Raw genomic sequence first — 16,593 nt, 5'->3', positions numbered from 1 at the left:
TTGTGGGTATCCTGTTGTCATCTTAGATATAAACCAAAGAAAACTGAGTGCACCTACATCATTTTTGAAGTCTATTCAAGGAAAACTGGTTGCATTTAAAAATAAGTGGCAGCCGCTTTCCCATTTCTAGAAAGACAAAGGAACTAACAATGAAACACACTTCGGCCTTTTCTAAAGCTGATTTTGAGGAGGGGGTGTGGTGGAAGGAGACTCATAGAAATGGCTCTCTGCCTTTTCTGATTAGTGTCATGTTAATTATTTTCTGATGGCTAAGTATTTAATTTTCTGATTTTTAAATTTATACATTTCCCCCAACAAACCACTTTACAAACAGCAACGCTGCAGGGTGAAAGTTTTCACCCAGTGTTCACACAGTTCAGATATGAAGGAGCCAAGAAGTAATGCCTAGAGTATGTTAGGATATTAAGTGTTAGGTACTGAATAAGCAGTATTGCTGTTAAGGACAAAGATAACTAATTGGCATGTGATAAGTAGGCAGAACCATGGTAGTAGTACATTACTATAAATGTGTAATGAATAGTTGTATGTTAGTTGATTTTTTTTCACCCTATTCAAGTTGTATAACATTATTGTAACTTCTTGCTATGTCATATTTGCTCATATTTTGCTTCTGTGTTTACAGCATCATGGGAAAATAAAGAAGACAAACTTTCTGAAAAAACATGAAAAGGTATTTATTTAGCTTTCAATCCTTATTCACAACTAAATGCTGCTTTCTCATGTAGTAGTGGCTATATATTTTTCCTTCCCCACCTGAATGTATGATTTAAAAAGCATACAAGAGCATTGCATGCTATAATCTCTAGTGCATTGGTTTATTTGATATTTACTTTTCATACAAGGCATTGTTGTCATTATTAATGGACATATTTTTATTTTAAGATGCCACACACTACATTTAATTACAATCATGTAGTGCAGATCACTTCTGGTCTTATTATTTAATAACATTAATTTGTACGTTTCTCATGTTTCTACTTTTTTAAACCAATACCACATTTTCTTCAGATGTGAAGTGGTGCAGTGGTTTTGCTTATAAAAAAAATTCTGATGTGGCTCATTATGTTAGAAAAGCAGAGACCTTTTGCTTCATCCTCTTTTATGTCTGAAACTAAGTTAAAACTTTATAGGCAAAATTCTGTGCACATACAATGTGAGAGGAACAATAGGCCAAAATCTTCAAATCTGGTGCCTCAAGTTTGGCTCCCAAATACATATTTAGGTATAAAGTTAACTGAATAGGCACTAATGTGTTAGCTAAATATGGGACTTAGTATTTAGAAGGTCATAGTTAAGGTTATGTTTATGTCACGGAGGTCATGGAAGTCATGGAATCTGTGACTTCTAGAGACCTCCATGACATTCTCTGCTTCAGCACCAGGGGCTGCAGGACTCTGGAGCTGACAGCCCACAGTGGGGCCCTGGCAGGGTTCTAGCAACAGGCAATAGAAGCAACAAGCGACGGGGGGGGGGGGCCCTGCAAAGTTCCGGCCACAGGTGACAGACTCCTGAAGGGGCCCTCCTCAGGGTTCCAGCGACAGGCGACAGCCTTGCATGGAGGGAGGGGGACGCCTCGGGTGAGCGGCTGGGGTGTCCTGTTTTCTCTCCAGGGTGACCATATTTCCCAAAGCCCCAGCCGCCGTGGGCAGAGGGGGAACCCCACAGCTCTCAGCCACTACTGTGGTGGTAGAAACCATGGAGCTGTAGCAGCAAAAGTCACAGACAGGTCACGGCTTCCGTGAATTTTTGTTTATTGCCCGTGACCTGCCCATGACTTTTAGTAAAAATAACCATGACAAAATTTTAGCCTTAGTCATAGTACCCATAAACCCCACTAAGGTCAGTTAGATGTACAGTAGCTTTGAAAATCAGACCACTTTTAGGTGCCTAAATGTGGATTTAGGAGCCTGACTTTAGTCACCCAGGGTTAAAGTTTGACTTGCTTGTCTGTTGTATGTAAGGAAAATGTATGTTCCTTAAGGAAATTTGTAATTATTCCATCAGGACAAAGGATTTAAAGAATAGTGGCCAAACCCTTTACCCAAATAAGTTGTAACTGTATGGATTTCAGTGGAGTTGCACCAGTGTATGCCAGAAGAGACTTTGATCCTCTGATTGAGTAGCATATGTGTAAATTGGTATATTTAAAAAAAGAAATTCTTAATCCACATAATTTCACCTGTGTCTAGAATGATGTGAAATGTTAAGAAACTTATTTATATTAACATCTGTGTTGTAAATCCTTAACTCTTAGAAAGCAAGTATCCTTTAGTTATAGAACTCTTGTGTGTCTTGCCTCTGGCATGTGAACTCCAGAGGATTTTCAAAGATTCTAATTATTTTCAGGACTGTTCTCTACCCTGAAAAACATCCACATCTCAAGTTGTGATCACAGGTCTTGTGGGAGGGAAAGGGGAACAGGAATGAATAAATACTGCATCACAGCCCAAATCTTCCTCCTTTCCCTCCAGCTGCAAGAGGTGCCTTGCTCCCTTTCCTATAGGCAATAATATCTCACTTAAGGTGGCAAGATGGGGAAAGACAGGAACACAAAGCAACTGGATAACCAGAGATTTGATGATGGGACATAGAGCCCTCCAGCTCATGGTCTCTATTTTGAATTGGATTCAGACTGACTGACTGTGACCAAGGGTTAGCACCATTAGCCTGGTAGTTTATTGGAGATGGATTGATGTCTCTGTCCAATCCCTAGTAGACAGATGTACTTGCATTAAAAAAAGATTGTTTTTATTTATTATATTATTTTATTTTTATTTATTTCTTTAAGCACCCACGGGTGCTGTGCAAACACATAGTAAGATGTGGTCCGTGTCCCCCCAAAATTTACAATCTAATGTAAAACCAGATGCAAAAAGTGAGTGTAACATGGAGTAAGAAGAGGAAGGAGATCAATGCAACAGTGATAAGATCATGCAGAGACATAAACTAGTTAGTGCACAAATTGCTGATTCTGAGTCAATTACCTTTTTCTGTTTTGTTTTTCACAAATTCTTTTCCTATTTCCAATTTTTTTAAATGAAGCCCCTGCCTGTTTCTGTTTTCAGTTATTTAAACCTCTGCTTACTTCCTGGGTTTTTTAGCCTCCGTCTGTTCAGTTGTCACTAACTGGCACACACTTATTAGCAGTATTAGCATGCAGATTTAAACTTCTCTATGACTGCATCTGTACCACAAGCTAGAGGTGTGGTTCCCAGCTCTCATACACATACTTGCACTACCTCTCATCGAGTACAAACAAGCCTGAAACTGGTCAGGACGTACTTGGCATGTGACACCCAGAGTTGTGAGGCACCTTCCCTTATCACGAGGAAGCCTTATCTGTGCTTACTGGAGGTCAGTTCCCCAACACCATCAGCCTCTGGCAATACAAGCACTGCCTTCCAGGCCTCTGCAAGCCCTGCTCTCTCTTTACAGGTTAACGATAAGGTATATTGCAACCCCTGAGCACTACAAGTGTCCTCCTGGAGCATCTGCACCTGTTCCACTGGACACTCTCTGAATTCACAGATCCACTGCTCCCAAAGGAATAGTGCAGACCAGTTATATCTCAGGATCACCGCTCTGCTAAACACACGGTACTTATATATGTTTGTAGGAAAAACAAGACATTAACAAAGGAATACAGACTCAAGAAGAAGCAAGTAGAATTAATGGAAACAAATGGTTACATATAAAATCATAACACACTTTCTAGAGCCTATATTTAACTAGAAAGACATAGAATAAAAATTCACCCAAAATCCTTCTGACCTATTACAGCCAGGCTTGGCTGTGATCTTCCATTCATGAGAGAAGTCACATTGTCCTCTTTGCAGTCCCAGATATATAAAAATAGCTTTTTGATCATTATTCATAATCGGGGCATCCCCTGCTGATTGTTCTTCCCTGTGGTCTCCCTCGTGTTGACCTTGCAGTCTTTTAATTAGCATCTGGCTCTGCATGCTGATAGGTTTACCTTGTGAGAGAGACAATTCACACTTGACCAAACAAAAAGAGAATATTGAAGGAGCTGGCGAGAGAAATTGCAAGCCCCTTGGCGATAATTTTTAATAAATCTGTAAACTCGGGGGTGGTGCCGATGGACTGGAAAATAGCTAATGTGGTTCCTATTTTTAAGAAGGGGAAAAAAAGTGACCCGGGTAACTACAGGCCTGTTAGTTTAACTTCTGTAGTATGCAAGGTCTTGGAAAAAATTTTGAAGGAAAAAGTAGTTAAGGACCTTGAGGTGAATGGCAATTGGGACAAATTACAACATGGGTTTACGAAAGGCAGATCGTGCCAAACCAACTTGATCTCCTTCTTTGAGAAAGTAACAGACCTTCTAGATAAAGGAAATGCGGTGGATCTAATTTACCTCGATTTTAGTAAAGCGTTTGATACTGTGCCGCACGAGGAATTATTGGTTAAATTGGAAAAGATGGGGATCGATATGAAATTCCAGAGGTGGATAAAGAACTGGTTAAAGGGGAGACTGCAGCGGGTAGTACTAAAAGGTGAACTGTCGGGTTGGACGGAGGTCACCAGTGGGGTTCCTCAAGGTTCGGTTTTGGGTCCGATTTTATTCAATCTATTCGTTACTGACCTCGGAACCGAATGTAGGAGTGGGCTGATAAAGTTTGCGGATGACACAAAGTTGGGAGGTATTGCCAATTCGGAGAAGGATCGGGATATTCTGCAGGGAGACTTGGATGACCTTGTAAATTGGAGTAACAATAATAGGATGAGATTTAATAGTGAGAAGTGTAAGGTGATGCATTTAGGGATGACTAATAAGAATTTTAGTTATAAGTTAGGGACGCATAGGTTGGAAGTGACGGAGGAGGAGAAGGACCTCGGAGTCCTGGTTGATCGCAGGATGACTATGAGTCGGCAATGTGACGTGGCTGTGAAAAAAGCTAATGCGATTTTGGGATGCGTTAGGCGAGGTATTTCTAGTAGGGACAAGGAGGTGCTGCTTCCGTTATACAAGGCGCTGGTGAGACCTCATTTGGAGTACTGTGTGCAGTTCTGGTCTCCTATGTTTAAAAAGGATGAACTCAAACTGGAACGGGTACAGAGAAGGGCCACTAGGATGATCCGAGGAATGGAAAACCTTTCCTATGAAAGGAGACTCGAGGAGCTCGGTTTGTTTAGCCTAACCAAAAGAAGGCTGAGGGGGGATATGATTGCTCTCTTTAAATATATCAAAGGGATTAATACCAAGGAGGGAGAGGAATTATTTCAGCTCAGTAGTAATGTGGACACGAGAACGAATGGATATAAACTGGCCGTGGGGAAGTTTAGGCTTGAAATTAGAAGAAGGTTTCTAACCGTCAGAGGGGTGAAATTTTGGAACAGCCTTCCGAGGGAAACGGTGGGGGCGAAAGACCTTTCTGGCTTCAAGATTAGGCTTGATAAGTTTATGGAGGGAATGGTTTGAAGGGATAGTGTGATTTTAGTCAATTAGGCATTAACGTGCCATCGCGGGTAAAATGAGGGTCCGGCTGTAGAATCTTGCCTGTATGCTCGGGGTTCTGCTGATCGCCATATTTGGGGTCGGGAAGGAATTTTCCTCCAGGGTAGATTGGCAGAGGCCCTGGAGGTTTTTCGCCTTCCTCCGCAGCATAGGGCAGGGGTCGCAGGCTGGAAGATTCTGTTGTAGGTGGGTCAGCTTTTGTGGCCTGCATCATGCGGGAGGTCAGACTAGATGACCATATTGGTCCCTTCTGACCTTACAGTCTATGAGTCTATGAGTCCAATCCCCTGCCTGAATGGAATTTTTGCTCATTCATATATTTCACAATGACTAAAATGACCAGTGTGTTGAGATCTCACATGCCACCCTTTGGCACTCTTTTGGAGATGTCAGATGCAGTGGAACCTTCTAAACCTTATTCACCCCTCTGCCAGTTGACACCAAGAGGTCCCTGGGTCACAGCATGGCTAAGATGTGCTGCTGCTGCTGCCTACGCTATTGCGATTTCACCATAGTTAATGTTCTTGTTAGCTCAGTGATTGTCTACGCAAGCTGGGAATCACACCCCTAGCACGTAGTGTAGACATAGCGTAAGTGTTTGTTACCTTACAGGAGGGTTGAGGCACATGAGTAGTGTGGATTGAAGAAGCTTTCGTTGCTGCCCACAACATGATAAATGACTTTCAGCTAAATAGAGGACTCTTAGAAGTTTGTGTGGTTAATTTAGCACTTGTCATGACCACAAAACATTTTTTTAAAGTAAGAATTCTTTCTCTCGAATTAAAATGAACCTTGTGAATAACTATTTACACTGAACATTGCCACGTGTACCTAAAACAATTTTTTTAAGTGTTTTTTTTTTTTTTTTTTTTTTTTTGGGCTAGCCACCCTTGAGTCAGACTGCAAGCCTTGCTTTGCTGGTATAGGAAGTTGCTCCTAAGACTTGAATGATCTAATTCCTGGGATTCAAGTTACTTCCTTGCAATATTCAGCTTCAAAGTAAGATTGATTCTAATTAGAATCCCTGATTGGAGCCCCTAAAAGTATTCTGCATAATTCCATTTATTCGAATGGAGAAAACACCTTTACTGAATGGAAAATAGCTTGGAGTTGAATGTGTTCCCTTGATACTAAACTCCAGCTCCTGGGTACTGAGATGGTTCCATATAAGAAACTGAGAAGTGCATCCTAGGGTTTAATCTGTATTTAATCTGATCTATGCAATACTTTAAGTGGCTCTCCGGAGCAATTGCGGTATCCTGTTTCTCACATTACATTTCACATATTACTGTTCCTTGACCTAGTCACTTACATAGGTGTAAACATTGGCTGGTAGGTATTCCCATTTTACAGGTGAGGAAAGTGAGACACAAAGAACGAAGGCCAAATCTCTGATGTAAACTCATCATGGAGGTTCACTGACGGTAGTTGTTTTGCTAGTTTACACCGGCAAAGAATTTTGCTGTAAGTGGCTTATCTAAAGGCACTAGGAGTCAGGGGCAGAATCAGGCTAAAAAGTTAGGAGATCTTGATTCCTAATTCATTATTCAGTCTGTTAGGCCATAATTTTTTTTCTACAACAAGCAAACCTCCCACTTCTGCTTATATAAGACATACCCCTTTCTAGATAACTGCTGGAGTGATACTGCTCCAGTTCACTGCAAGCCCTACTGAGAGTTCTGCGAGATAGAGCTCCAACTGCAGCATCTCCCTAAGCATACTTTGTATGTTCAAGCATGTCAGGTGTTGTCTTTGACACTGAGGCCTGGTCTACACTGGGGGGGGGGGGGAAGAGATCGATCTAAGATACGCAACTTCAGCTACGAGAATAGCGGGTAGTGTAGACGTACCCTGAGTTTTCTATTGACTTTTGGTGCTGTACCTCTCATTCAGTTCCAGTGTGATTGACACAACAGGAGTCTATCTTCCAATTTAAAATGCCCCCTCTGTCAGCTGAGGGAGTTCAAACATGTTGGCTGGCTCAGAAAAGAGAGAACTATAGTAGCAAGCTGAGAGCATGAAATCCCCAGCCAGGTGAGGTTAAGAATCCATTCCCTTTTCCCCATACAGAAATGAGGTAGATCTAAACCTGATGGGTCCTGGTTGAGCTTCTGTTCTCTTTTTAAATACTTCAGGCTGTCACTCCCCTTTAAGAAATCTTAAAGCTTGGGTACATTGATCGGGTTTTGTAAAGCGGTGTAAACTTGCAGTGTGATCAGAGAGTTAAGTCAAATAAATAACCGAGAGGCTGGGAATCATCCACTGTAAAAGAAGAATGTAAACACAAGTAATGGCAACTGGGAGAAAAGCCTTAGTTGAAGTATAGGGAACTTTGCAGGGAAGAAAGTACATGGTATTTGTGATGAAGAAAGTTGGGAAAGAGTAAAATGAATCAGAAGAGCTTTAAAAAAAACACAAAAAGAATGAAAAATTCTGAAACGGAAAGCGTTTTCTATACGTTTTAAACTTTCATATATAATATATTGGAGTTTTTCTGCTTAGCTTCTTATACAAAAGTCTTATAGAAATGAGACTTGAAAATTTCTAAACTATGTGTATGGGAATTTTAATAGTTTCTGCTCAAGAATTCTATAAACTGCTTTTGAAATTCTTTTGAAAGGATCTTCTTTAATTCCATCCCTATTAAATTATGGGGCTTTTCCACAAGGTACTGTGTCTAGTAAATAGTCCGAAACTTCTAAGTATGGGAGTCAGTCACAGTAGAGAGACTTGTGAATTCCCAGTACAGTTGAGAAGTATCTGTACAGTGGTTACGCAAATCTTTGTACTCTAATAATTGCTGTTAGCTAATTAAAGTCTCTCTCTATCCATACATACCATATATTTACTGAAAAATTATACTGATTATACATATAAGACACTCAGAAAAAGCAATCAGAAAAACAAACATAATTTTTTAACTGGGAGGATAAGAGGGACTAGACAGCTGTATGTCAGAAACTGTATAGCATCCATGCTGAAGGAATTACACTGAAATCAAGCAGATTGATATGTGGATATATAGGATTTTAATACTTTTGGTAGTCTATTTCCATATATTTTTCACATTATTGTTCAGCTGAGAGAGGTAACATTTCAAAAGCAGTTTATAGAATTCTTTAGCAGAAACTATTAAAATTCCCATACACATAGTTTAGAAATTTTCAAGTCTCATTTCTATAAGACCTTTGTATCCTCACACCTTCTTGTCAAACTGTCTGAAATGGGCTATCTTGATTATCACTACAAAAGTTTTTTCTCTTAATTAATTAGCCTCTTAGAGTTGGTAGGGCAACTCCCACCTTTTCATGTTCTCTGTCCGTGTATATATATCTCTCCTTACTATATGTTCCATTCTATGCATCCGATGAAGTGGGCTGTAGCCCACGAAAGCTTATGCTCAAATAAATTTGTTAGTCTCTAAGGTGCCACAAGTACTCCTGTTCTTTTTACAAAAAGTGAAGTTGAATGTCAACGCTTAGAGCAGATGTCCCCAAACTGTGGGGTGTGCCCCCTAGTAGGGCGCAGAGGAATGTTCAGGTGGGTGCTCTGGGCTTGGGCCAGCTACCATGGTGGGCGGGGAGGGAGCGCCACCCAACCCAGCCCCTCCCCGCTCCGCTCCCAGCTCTGCTCCAACCCCGCCCCCAGCCATGGCCCTGGCTCCCGTCCCCACGCCTGGCCCTGTCCCCATCCCCAGCCTCGATGTGGCTCTGCATCTGGCTGCAGGCTTGGCTGCCGGCCCAGCCTCGGCCCTTGGTTTGGGGTCGGGGCCAGGAGCGGAGCTGTACTTGGCTGCCGGCCCCCACCACAGCCCAGCTGCAGCTCCGCTCCCTCGGCCTCAGGCTGCAGCTCCATTCCCAGCAGGGGTAAGTGGGGGAGCAACCCTGAAAAGTTTGGGGATCTCTGGCTTAGAGTGAAATACAGACTTTGATAGTTCATGCAATTATTAATCGGAATACTGACAGCATTAACTATTGTAATTAGTTGCTGGTTTTGCCTTATGAACAAGTGTTCTCTTTTTTGTAAAGTTGGTTATTTTAGACATTTTATTTTATGTTGATCAGAAACTTATATTTTTGTTCTTCACGTTGAATTCAGTATGACTTATTAAAATAGTATGTAATGTCTGAAACATCCACACTGAAGCCAATCAAAATGTAAAGCCATACTTGTCTGGTGCAACTTAAGTATTTACTTCCTGTAATTTGATATGAAAATGCCTTGTGATATGAGCAACAAGAATGCTTTCTAAACATGAGATTGAGTAAATTTACAGTGTTCTGACGATTCTTACACAGTCATCATGTGAAGTTACTTTTAACTCCTCATAAAGGGTCCTGGGAAACTGATCTGCTGTGTGAAAGCAAAAATAGTCTCAGATATTTCCTGTGTGAAATAATAAACTGATCTGTTCCCATTTCTAGCTTCCTTAACAAAATGGTGTGGTTCCTTGGAGGTTTGAGAGCAGAGTGGTAATACTTCTTAATGTGATTTATCCAGCATGAAGAAAATGTCAGAGATTAAGACTATTCAAGGCTTGAATCACCCAAAGTAGTAGTCACAAATCCTCTATGGTTTTTATGAGAGATCTGGGGGTTCAGACATTCTCGTTTTGGAGGGACATTTTGACAGGCTTGTGAAAAATTTCAAGGTTTTTGCTGTGCCTAAAAGGAAACAAGAAAATCTAGAATTGTCTAGAAGCTGACAGAAGAAAGGGAATGGGTGGAACAACTGTTGATCAGAGAGGCGTTGGTTACCGAATGGAATCCTTTGTCATTGGAAGTTGAAGAGGCGAGTGGGTGGAGTTGTGGACTACTAGGACTTTGGTTAGACTCTAGGAAACTTCTAGGAGGTGGGCAAAGAATCTGATAAACATAGTTTTCTTAAAAACAAAAACCAAACCCAAAGAGATACCCAAAACAAACCTGGTTAACATCTTATTTTAAATCCACTAGTTTCTCATTCTTACTGTATATATGAAAGCTACTCCTCAATACTGTAAATGGGTAATTAGTGTTTAGTAATTGTGTGCAAATTTAGGTTCACACATACTCTGAATGAATACAATTGTATTGGGTATGCAAAAAGCTAGATGTCTAAATGGCCATTTTCACACAGTTGTGGTTACTGTGTGCTCACATGTGAACACACACACATGTTCCCTTTTTGTGTATGCGCATGGGCTACCATAATCTTTTTCTGAAAATTTTGTTACCTCTGCACCTATGGCGTAACATGTTAGCTGCTTCTTCCACATCCCAATCACACTAGGAGTTCATCTGCATACTTCTCTGAATTGTGTGTGTCTCCATTGTTCCAATAGGAAAAGCAGAGGGAACTGACAAAGGATTGCTTTATGCTCTTCTCTGGACAGCGCCAATGGAACATGTGCATTGGGCTAGAGTAACACATGCAATTCTCTCCTGCAAGACTAGTGACGAAGAGAGAGTTTATAAAAATCCCTTTTTCATGTTGTGAGTGTGTGTGGTTGGTTGTTGGGTTGGGGAGAGGTAAATTGGTTGGTCTCTCTGTCTGTCTATCTTGGCAAGGCAAACTTACAGACCTTGAGTGCTTAGAATGAGTCTCTTCAGAATTCAGTGAGATGGTGATTGATGCTAGGACTCTTCGTTATCCCTGCAGTTGTCCCCATATACATTTACTCAATCACTATTCATTTTTTAGCACTTAAAAAAATAAATTGAAAGTTGCTCTTTGAGCCAAATTCTACTCTCTGACATTGGTGCATCCCCATCTGCCTGTATTCCTGATACAGACCATCTTAACAAACAAGGGCTTCTTTCACTAATTTTGTTTTTGTATGGCATGTACCTCAGTCATTCTTGTCCAGAATGTAGGAACAAGCATTCACTTCTCCTCTCTCCCACCTGCCTGCACATAGTTGCTGCCAATCTCACTGGACCTGACCCTAATTCTTATTCCTTTCATTCAGAAAGCTAGAGGGTATTACAGATTCTTGCGTATATTCCTAATTTTAGAAAATCCTGTATAATTATGGTCTCTTGGAGTTAGTCTCAGAGCAGAACTTTATAGCTAATTTCAGTATTGTACTCAGGAAAGCTGCTTTGTTTCCAGATTCCACAGTTAATCCTACTCCCCAGGAGAACTTGAAAGCTTTAGATGCAACATAGGGCAAGCAATTACAAAGCTCCTATGACTACAGATGATGATTTTCTTTATTGAAAGGCGTTAAAGTAAATGTAATGTTACTGACTATTCAAATCCTAGAAGAGGAGAGACAGGCTTGTAATAGGGAGATAGGTGACCTGCAATACATTAAAAAGAAACGATTCCATCAAGTTATTCTAATGACATCCTAAACTAAAAGGATGTCACGACAGTAGTTTGAGAGATGTAGCCAGGAACTCCTGAGTTCTAATTCTGGCTCTGACACGGATTCTCTCTGGGGCCAAATCACTTATCCCATCTACCCCATTTTTCCTCATCTTTAAAATGTTCTCTTTTGGGGGGGAGTCAGGGCCTGCCCACAACATTTTGGCACCTGAGGCAGGGAGCTCAAATGACGCCCCCATTCTCCCTCACTTGGGCCAAAACTTTGAAAGGTCTCAATTCTGCCTTCTTCCTGTTCTTCTCCTCTCATGGTACGGCTCTGCTACCTACCCCAATAAAGGAGAACTAACAACTTTAAAAATGCCTTGTTCAAAAATTTTAAGTAACACTTAACTTTCAAACTCCTGAACAGCAAATGTAACCTTTCTTGTCTGCATAGTAAACACTGGCATTTTTATCTGTTTGAATAATCAAAATAGGGCTTTCCGTGCCTTCTTGGTTGCAAAGATTTGAACTGCTTCCTGAAGGTCCACAGTCTGGGCCAGCTCATGGTTTATTGAGATGGTTGCAAGACCAACCAGCCTCTCCTGTGTCATTGTGGAGCGTAGATGTGTTTTTATTAACTTCAGCTTGGAGAAGTTGCGTTCTCCACTGGCAACTGTTACAAGAAGTGTTAGAAGTATGCGCAGAGCAACAAAAGCATTTGGAAAGAGGGTGGTCATCTTATTTGTGCACATATATTCCAGAACAGCCTTTGGAGTTGATCCTGCTGAAATGTATCTTGAAAGGGCTTTCAGTTCATCACCTAAATCACTCGCATTAATATCGCGCATGTCATCATGTGTCAACACTGTCTCTAGTGCCCTGCATTCCTGGTGTAGGTCGTCTTCAGGTATAGTGAGGAGTTTTGGAATATCATACAACATCCTAAATATACTGCTGTGTTCCTTGAGCTGCGTGAAATGTTCTTCAGCTGACTGTATTTGCACAATCTAGCACCTGGTTAAAGAATTCAACTTTGAATTGTTGTTTGGGGTCTCTTATGGGATTATCCCGTGCCTCGTAATCAAAATGTCGTCTTCTTCGGTGACTTTTGTATTCTTGAATGGGTGGGAAAATAGCTTCAGTATGAAGTTCCTCTACCAACTTCTGTGCACTCTTCAGAACGTTTTGAAATCCCTCATCTGACCAGTTAGACTGTAGGTATGACTTTGCTTTGTCCAGTTGTTCCATTGTTCCAGATATATCAAGATCAACATCTTGGAGTCTCTTGCTTACAACATTTATTTCAAACAGTATGTCATGCCACAACACTAAGCCACACAGAAATGTGAAGTTATGTATGTTTCTGGTGATTCCGTTTCCCTCTGCCACTGTTCTCCCACAAACAGTTCCTGTCATAGCATTATCCTCCATAATGGCAACTATGGCATCATCTATCTTCCCAATTTGGTGTTTGATAGGCTTTATCACCTCCACTCGACTTTCCCATCGTGTGGCACTCAGTGGTTTCAGTGTCAGAGAGGATGTTCCCAGATGTTGCCTCAAAATTTGCCATTGATGAGTTGATGCAGAGAAAAATACATAGATGCTTTGAATTACATTAAAAAATTCAGCAGCTTCACTAGAAGCTGATGCTGCATCACTGACCACTAAATTCAATGAATGAGAACTGCATGGGACAAAAAAAAGCTCAAGGGTTTAACTCTCGGATCCTGTCTGCACTTCTCTGTTCTTTCCTTTCATGTTGGCACCATTATCGTAGCCCTGACCTCTCATGTCAGCTATCGCAATTCCCGTCTCTTCCAGCTTTTTAAGAAGCACATTTGTCATACTACAGGAGCGCTGGTATCATCGATGTCAATAAATTCTAGAAAATGCTCTCTGACAGTCACCATTGCAGGGACATTTTCACTAGGTTCTGTTGTTGTTACAAAACGCACCATTAAAGTAATTTGTTCTGTATGGCTGATGTGAGGTGTGCAGTCCAGAATAACAGAGTAATATCTTGCTGACTTCAGATCTGCCACAATCTTCTGTTTGACTTTTGTTGCCACTAACTGTATGATCTCCTTTTGAATTGTTTTTCCAAGGTAGTGGTGTGTGTACATTTCTTGGGTGGTGACTCTTCATAGATGCTCCTGGAGTACAGCATCAAACTCAGCCATCAGCTCCACAATTTTAAGGAAGTTTCCATTGTTTGGCACATACAGCTGATCTGGAGTGCCACGCAGTGCTAGGTTTTGGGTAGCAAGCATTCTTACAATGGGAATGAGCCTTTTCAGAACATTTTGCCAGTAAAGAGACTCTGATGCAATCTTCGCTTGATGCTGATCATCTATGGTGGCCTTTAACCTTAGTCTCATCTCAAGCTCTTTTCACCTATGGAATGCTCTCTGGTGATTTGCTGTCTTCTCATGGCATGCCAGATTTCTAGCCAGATTTTTCCAGTCCTTTGTTCCTGTAGAACCCAATGTGGCTGGAACATTAGACTGGAAGAGTTTGCAACAAAAACAGTATGCAGCATTCTGGGTTTTTGGGTACATAAGCCATGGCCTCTCCACTTTATCACCATTGGGGATTTCACGCCAGTAATGTGTTGGATGGAAACTTCTATTTTCATTGTCTTTGGGGAACATGAAGTTTTTCACTTGCTGTGGCCCATGCAGTACAAGGAAGTCCCTCAGGCTACTGCTCAAGTGGGTCCACAGTCCTGGATCATCTAGACTTAAGGAACTAAACTCAGCAGCAGCTGTTTCTTGCGTCTCTACACACACTGCTCTGATCGACACTTTTCTTCAGGAATGTGCATGGTTACATCCATTTGAGATGGAGATATGGATGCTGCAGTAGCTGCCGGGTCATCTGCACTCTGACTAACTGGAAGATCAAGCATCTCCTCACCACTCACATCCTCACTGGGGCCGGAAGGCTCACCCTGAACATTTGTGTCTATGTATCTCAGGAGAACTCCTTCCTGCTTAGATAGAAAAGCTTCCTTTGCTTGCTTGCTTTTTCTGAATGCTGCCCCAGAGGGGCGTTTTCTTCTTTCACTCATAACTGCTGTTCTGTGCCAGCTATAGTGGCTCTCAATACTCAATTGAAGGGGACAAATAAGCAGGCTGGTAGCAGGGCCTGAGTGAGGGAAGATAACAGCGCCTTAAGGGCCTAACTGGCTCCTACTACTTCAGATGACTGTTCTCCTCAAGTGGGTTCAGGGAAGCAGCAGGAAACAGGAAGCTCCCTGAGAAGCTGGTGTTAATCAGTCCAGGCTCCTGGGAGTGCTAGAGAGGTACATAAGAGGCTCCTCCTTCTCTCTCTCCCTGCAGTTCCTGCTGCTTTTTGTTATTCCCTCTCACCTTTTCTCCTGCCTGCCTATTATGTCTCTTGTGCCCTCCTTCCTCCAGCACAGCACGCCACCATCTCTGTGCATCTAGAGCAGAAAGAATACATATGCACCAGCAGCAGACACAATTTTCTATACTCTGGGTCCTAGTGGCACCCCCCCACAGTCTGGCACCTGAGATGGCCGCCTCAGTTCGCCTCATGCTAAGGCCAGCCCTGGGGGAAGTATTGGGAGGATTGCTCAAAGTGCTACCTGAGTGCTATTATGATATAGACATCAAATTAATACATTACAGCATTGTTTGAGTTTATAACATGACTTTGAGATTTTTAAATTGTTGAAAATTGAAATTTTTTTAGCACAACTACCATTAGAATGTATAGAAACTAATGTGGTTGCTCTAAGTCAGTGGTCCCCAACCTTTTCCGTGGGGCGGGCGCCGGACAACTAGCCACCGAGGACTGTGGCCGCCGGACAACAGCCGCCGAAATGCCGCCGTGAAGCGGCGTCATCAAGAGGCGCCGCTGCCGAAATGGCACCGAAATTCGGCGGCATTTCAGCGGCAGCGCTTCTTGACATTGCCGCTTCTCGGCGGCATTTCGGCGGCTGCTTTTCCGGTGGCCAGTAGGCGGGCGCACATGGATGCCCTGGCGGCGCCCACAGGCACCACATTGGGGACCCCTGCTCTAAGTAGAGGGGCTTAGGTTAAGATACTGACTCTGAGAAAGTGACTAAAGTAAAATTCCTAGTAGAATCTCCCTAATGGATGGACCTCTTGGAAATAAAAATGCCAATAAAGCACTTGTGTTCAATAAGCAAAATATACAAAATGTTCTCTTTATGTATTTATATGTTTAAAGTAACAACATATTTGAGGCTAATAGACTTCTAAGAGCCACTTGCCTGGCAAATATAGCTTCTACCTGTGTGGCTGTATAGTAGCTTATGTGATGACAATAACAATAAATCAAATCCAGTATTTGTGCTCTGGGTGACTTGTTTACTGGGTTTTTTGTTTTTGTTTTTTAAATCATAGAGTTAATCACACTGCCCACTTTTGTATTTAATAGCCTCAGGAGAGGGAAAAATGGTCTTGTGGCTAAGGCACTGAACTGGGATTCAAAATCTACTTTCAGTGACCAGCTTTGCCACGACTTCACCAAGATTACACAGGAAGTCTATTGATCTCTCTGCATCCGCTCTCCATCTGTAAAATAGAGAGGTGCTTACAGAGGTGTTGTGAAGACAATTTTTTGTGAGGTGCTCTGCTATATGTATTTCTCACTGCTATAAGTACCTAGACAATTCTAAATAGCAGTTTAGTGCGTTTAAAAAAAAAAACAACAACTCTATAGTTCCTGAAGGACCCATTAACATGGGAAATTTAGGAAAAAATTATTTTTGCTGGAGATAACTCTTATTTTCTGTATCTTTCTTTTCC

At 41.7% G+C, this 16,593-nt stretch overlaps 1 protein-coding gene across 1 annotated transcript in view; it reads left to right on the top strand.

The window, feature by feature from the left end:
* Positions 1–16,593, top strand: part of ORC5 (origin recognition complex subunit 5) — a 154,218-nt gene that overhangs the window by 52,285 nt on the left and 85,340 nt on the right. The window contains exon 12 of the mRNA XM_065415829.1: positions 644–691. Coding sequence (XP_065271901.1) covers positions 644–691 — 48 coding nt within the window. The remainder of the gene's footprint in view (positions 1–643; positions 692–16,593) is intronic.

Source organism: Emys orbicularis, chromosome 1, assembly GCF_028017835.1.
Source record: "Emys orbicularis isolate rEmyOrb1 chromosome 1, rEmyOrb1.hap1, whole genome shotgun sequence".
Taxonomy (NCBI): Eukaryota; Metazoa; Chordata; order Testudines; family Emydidae; genus Emys; species Emys orbicularis.
The sequence above is the reverse complement of the archived record's forward strand: the minus strand, read 5'-3'. Positions and strand labels throughout refer to the sequence as shown.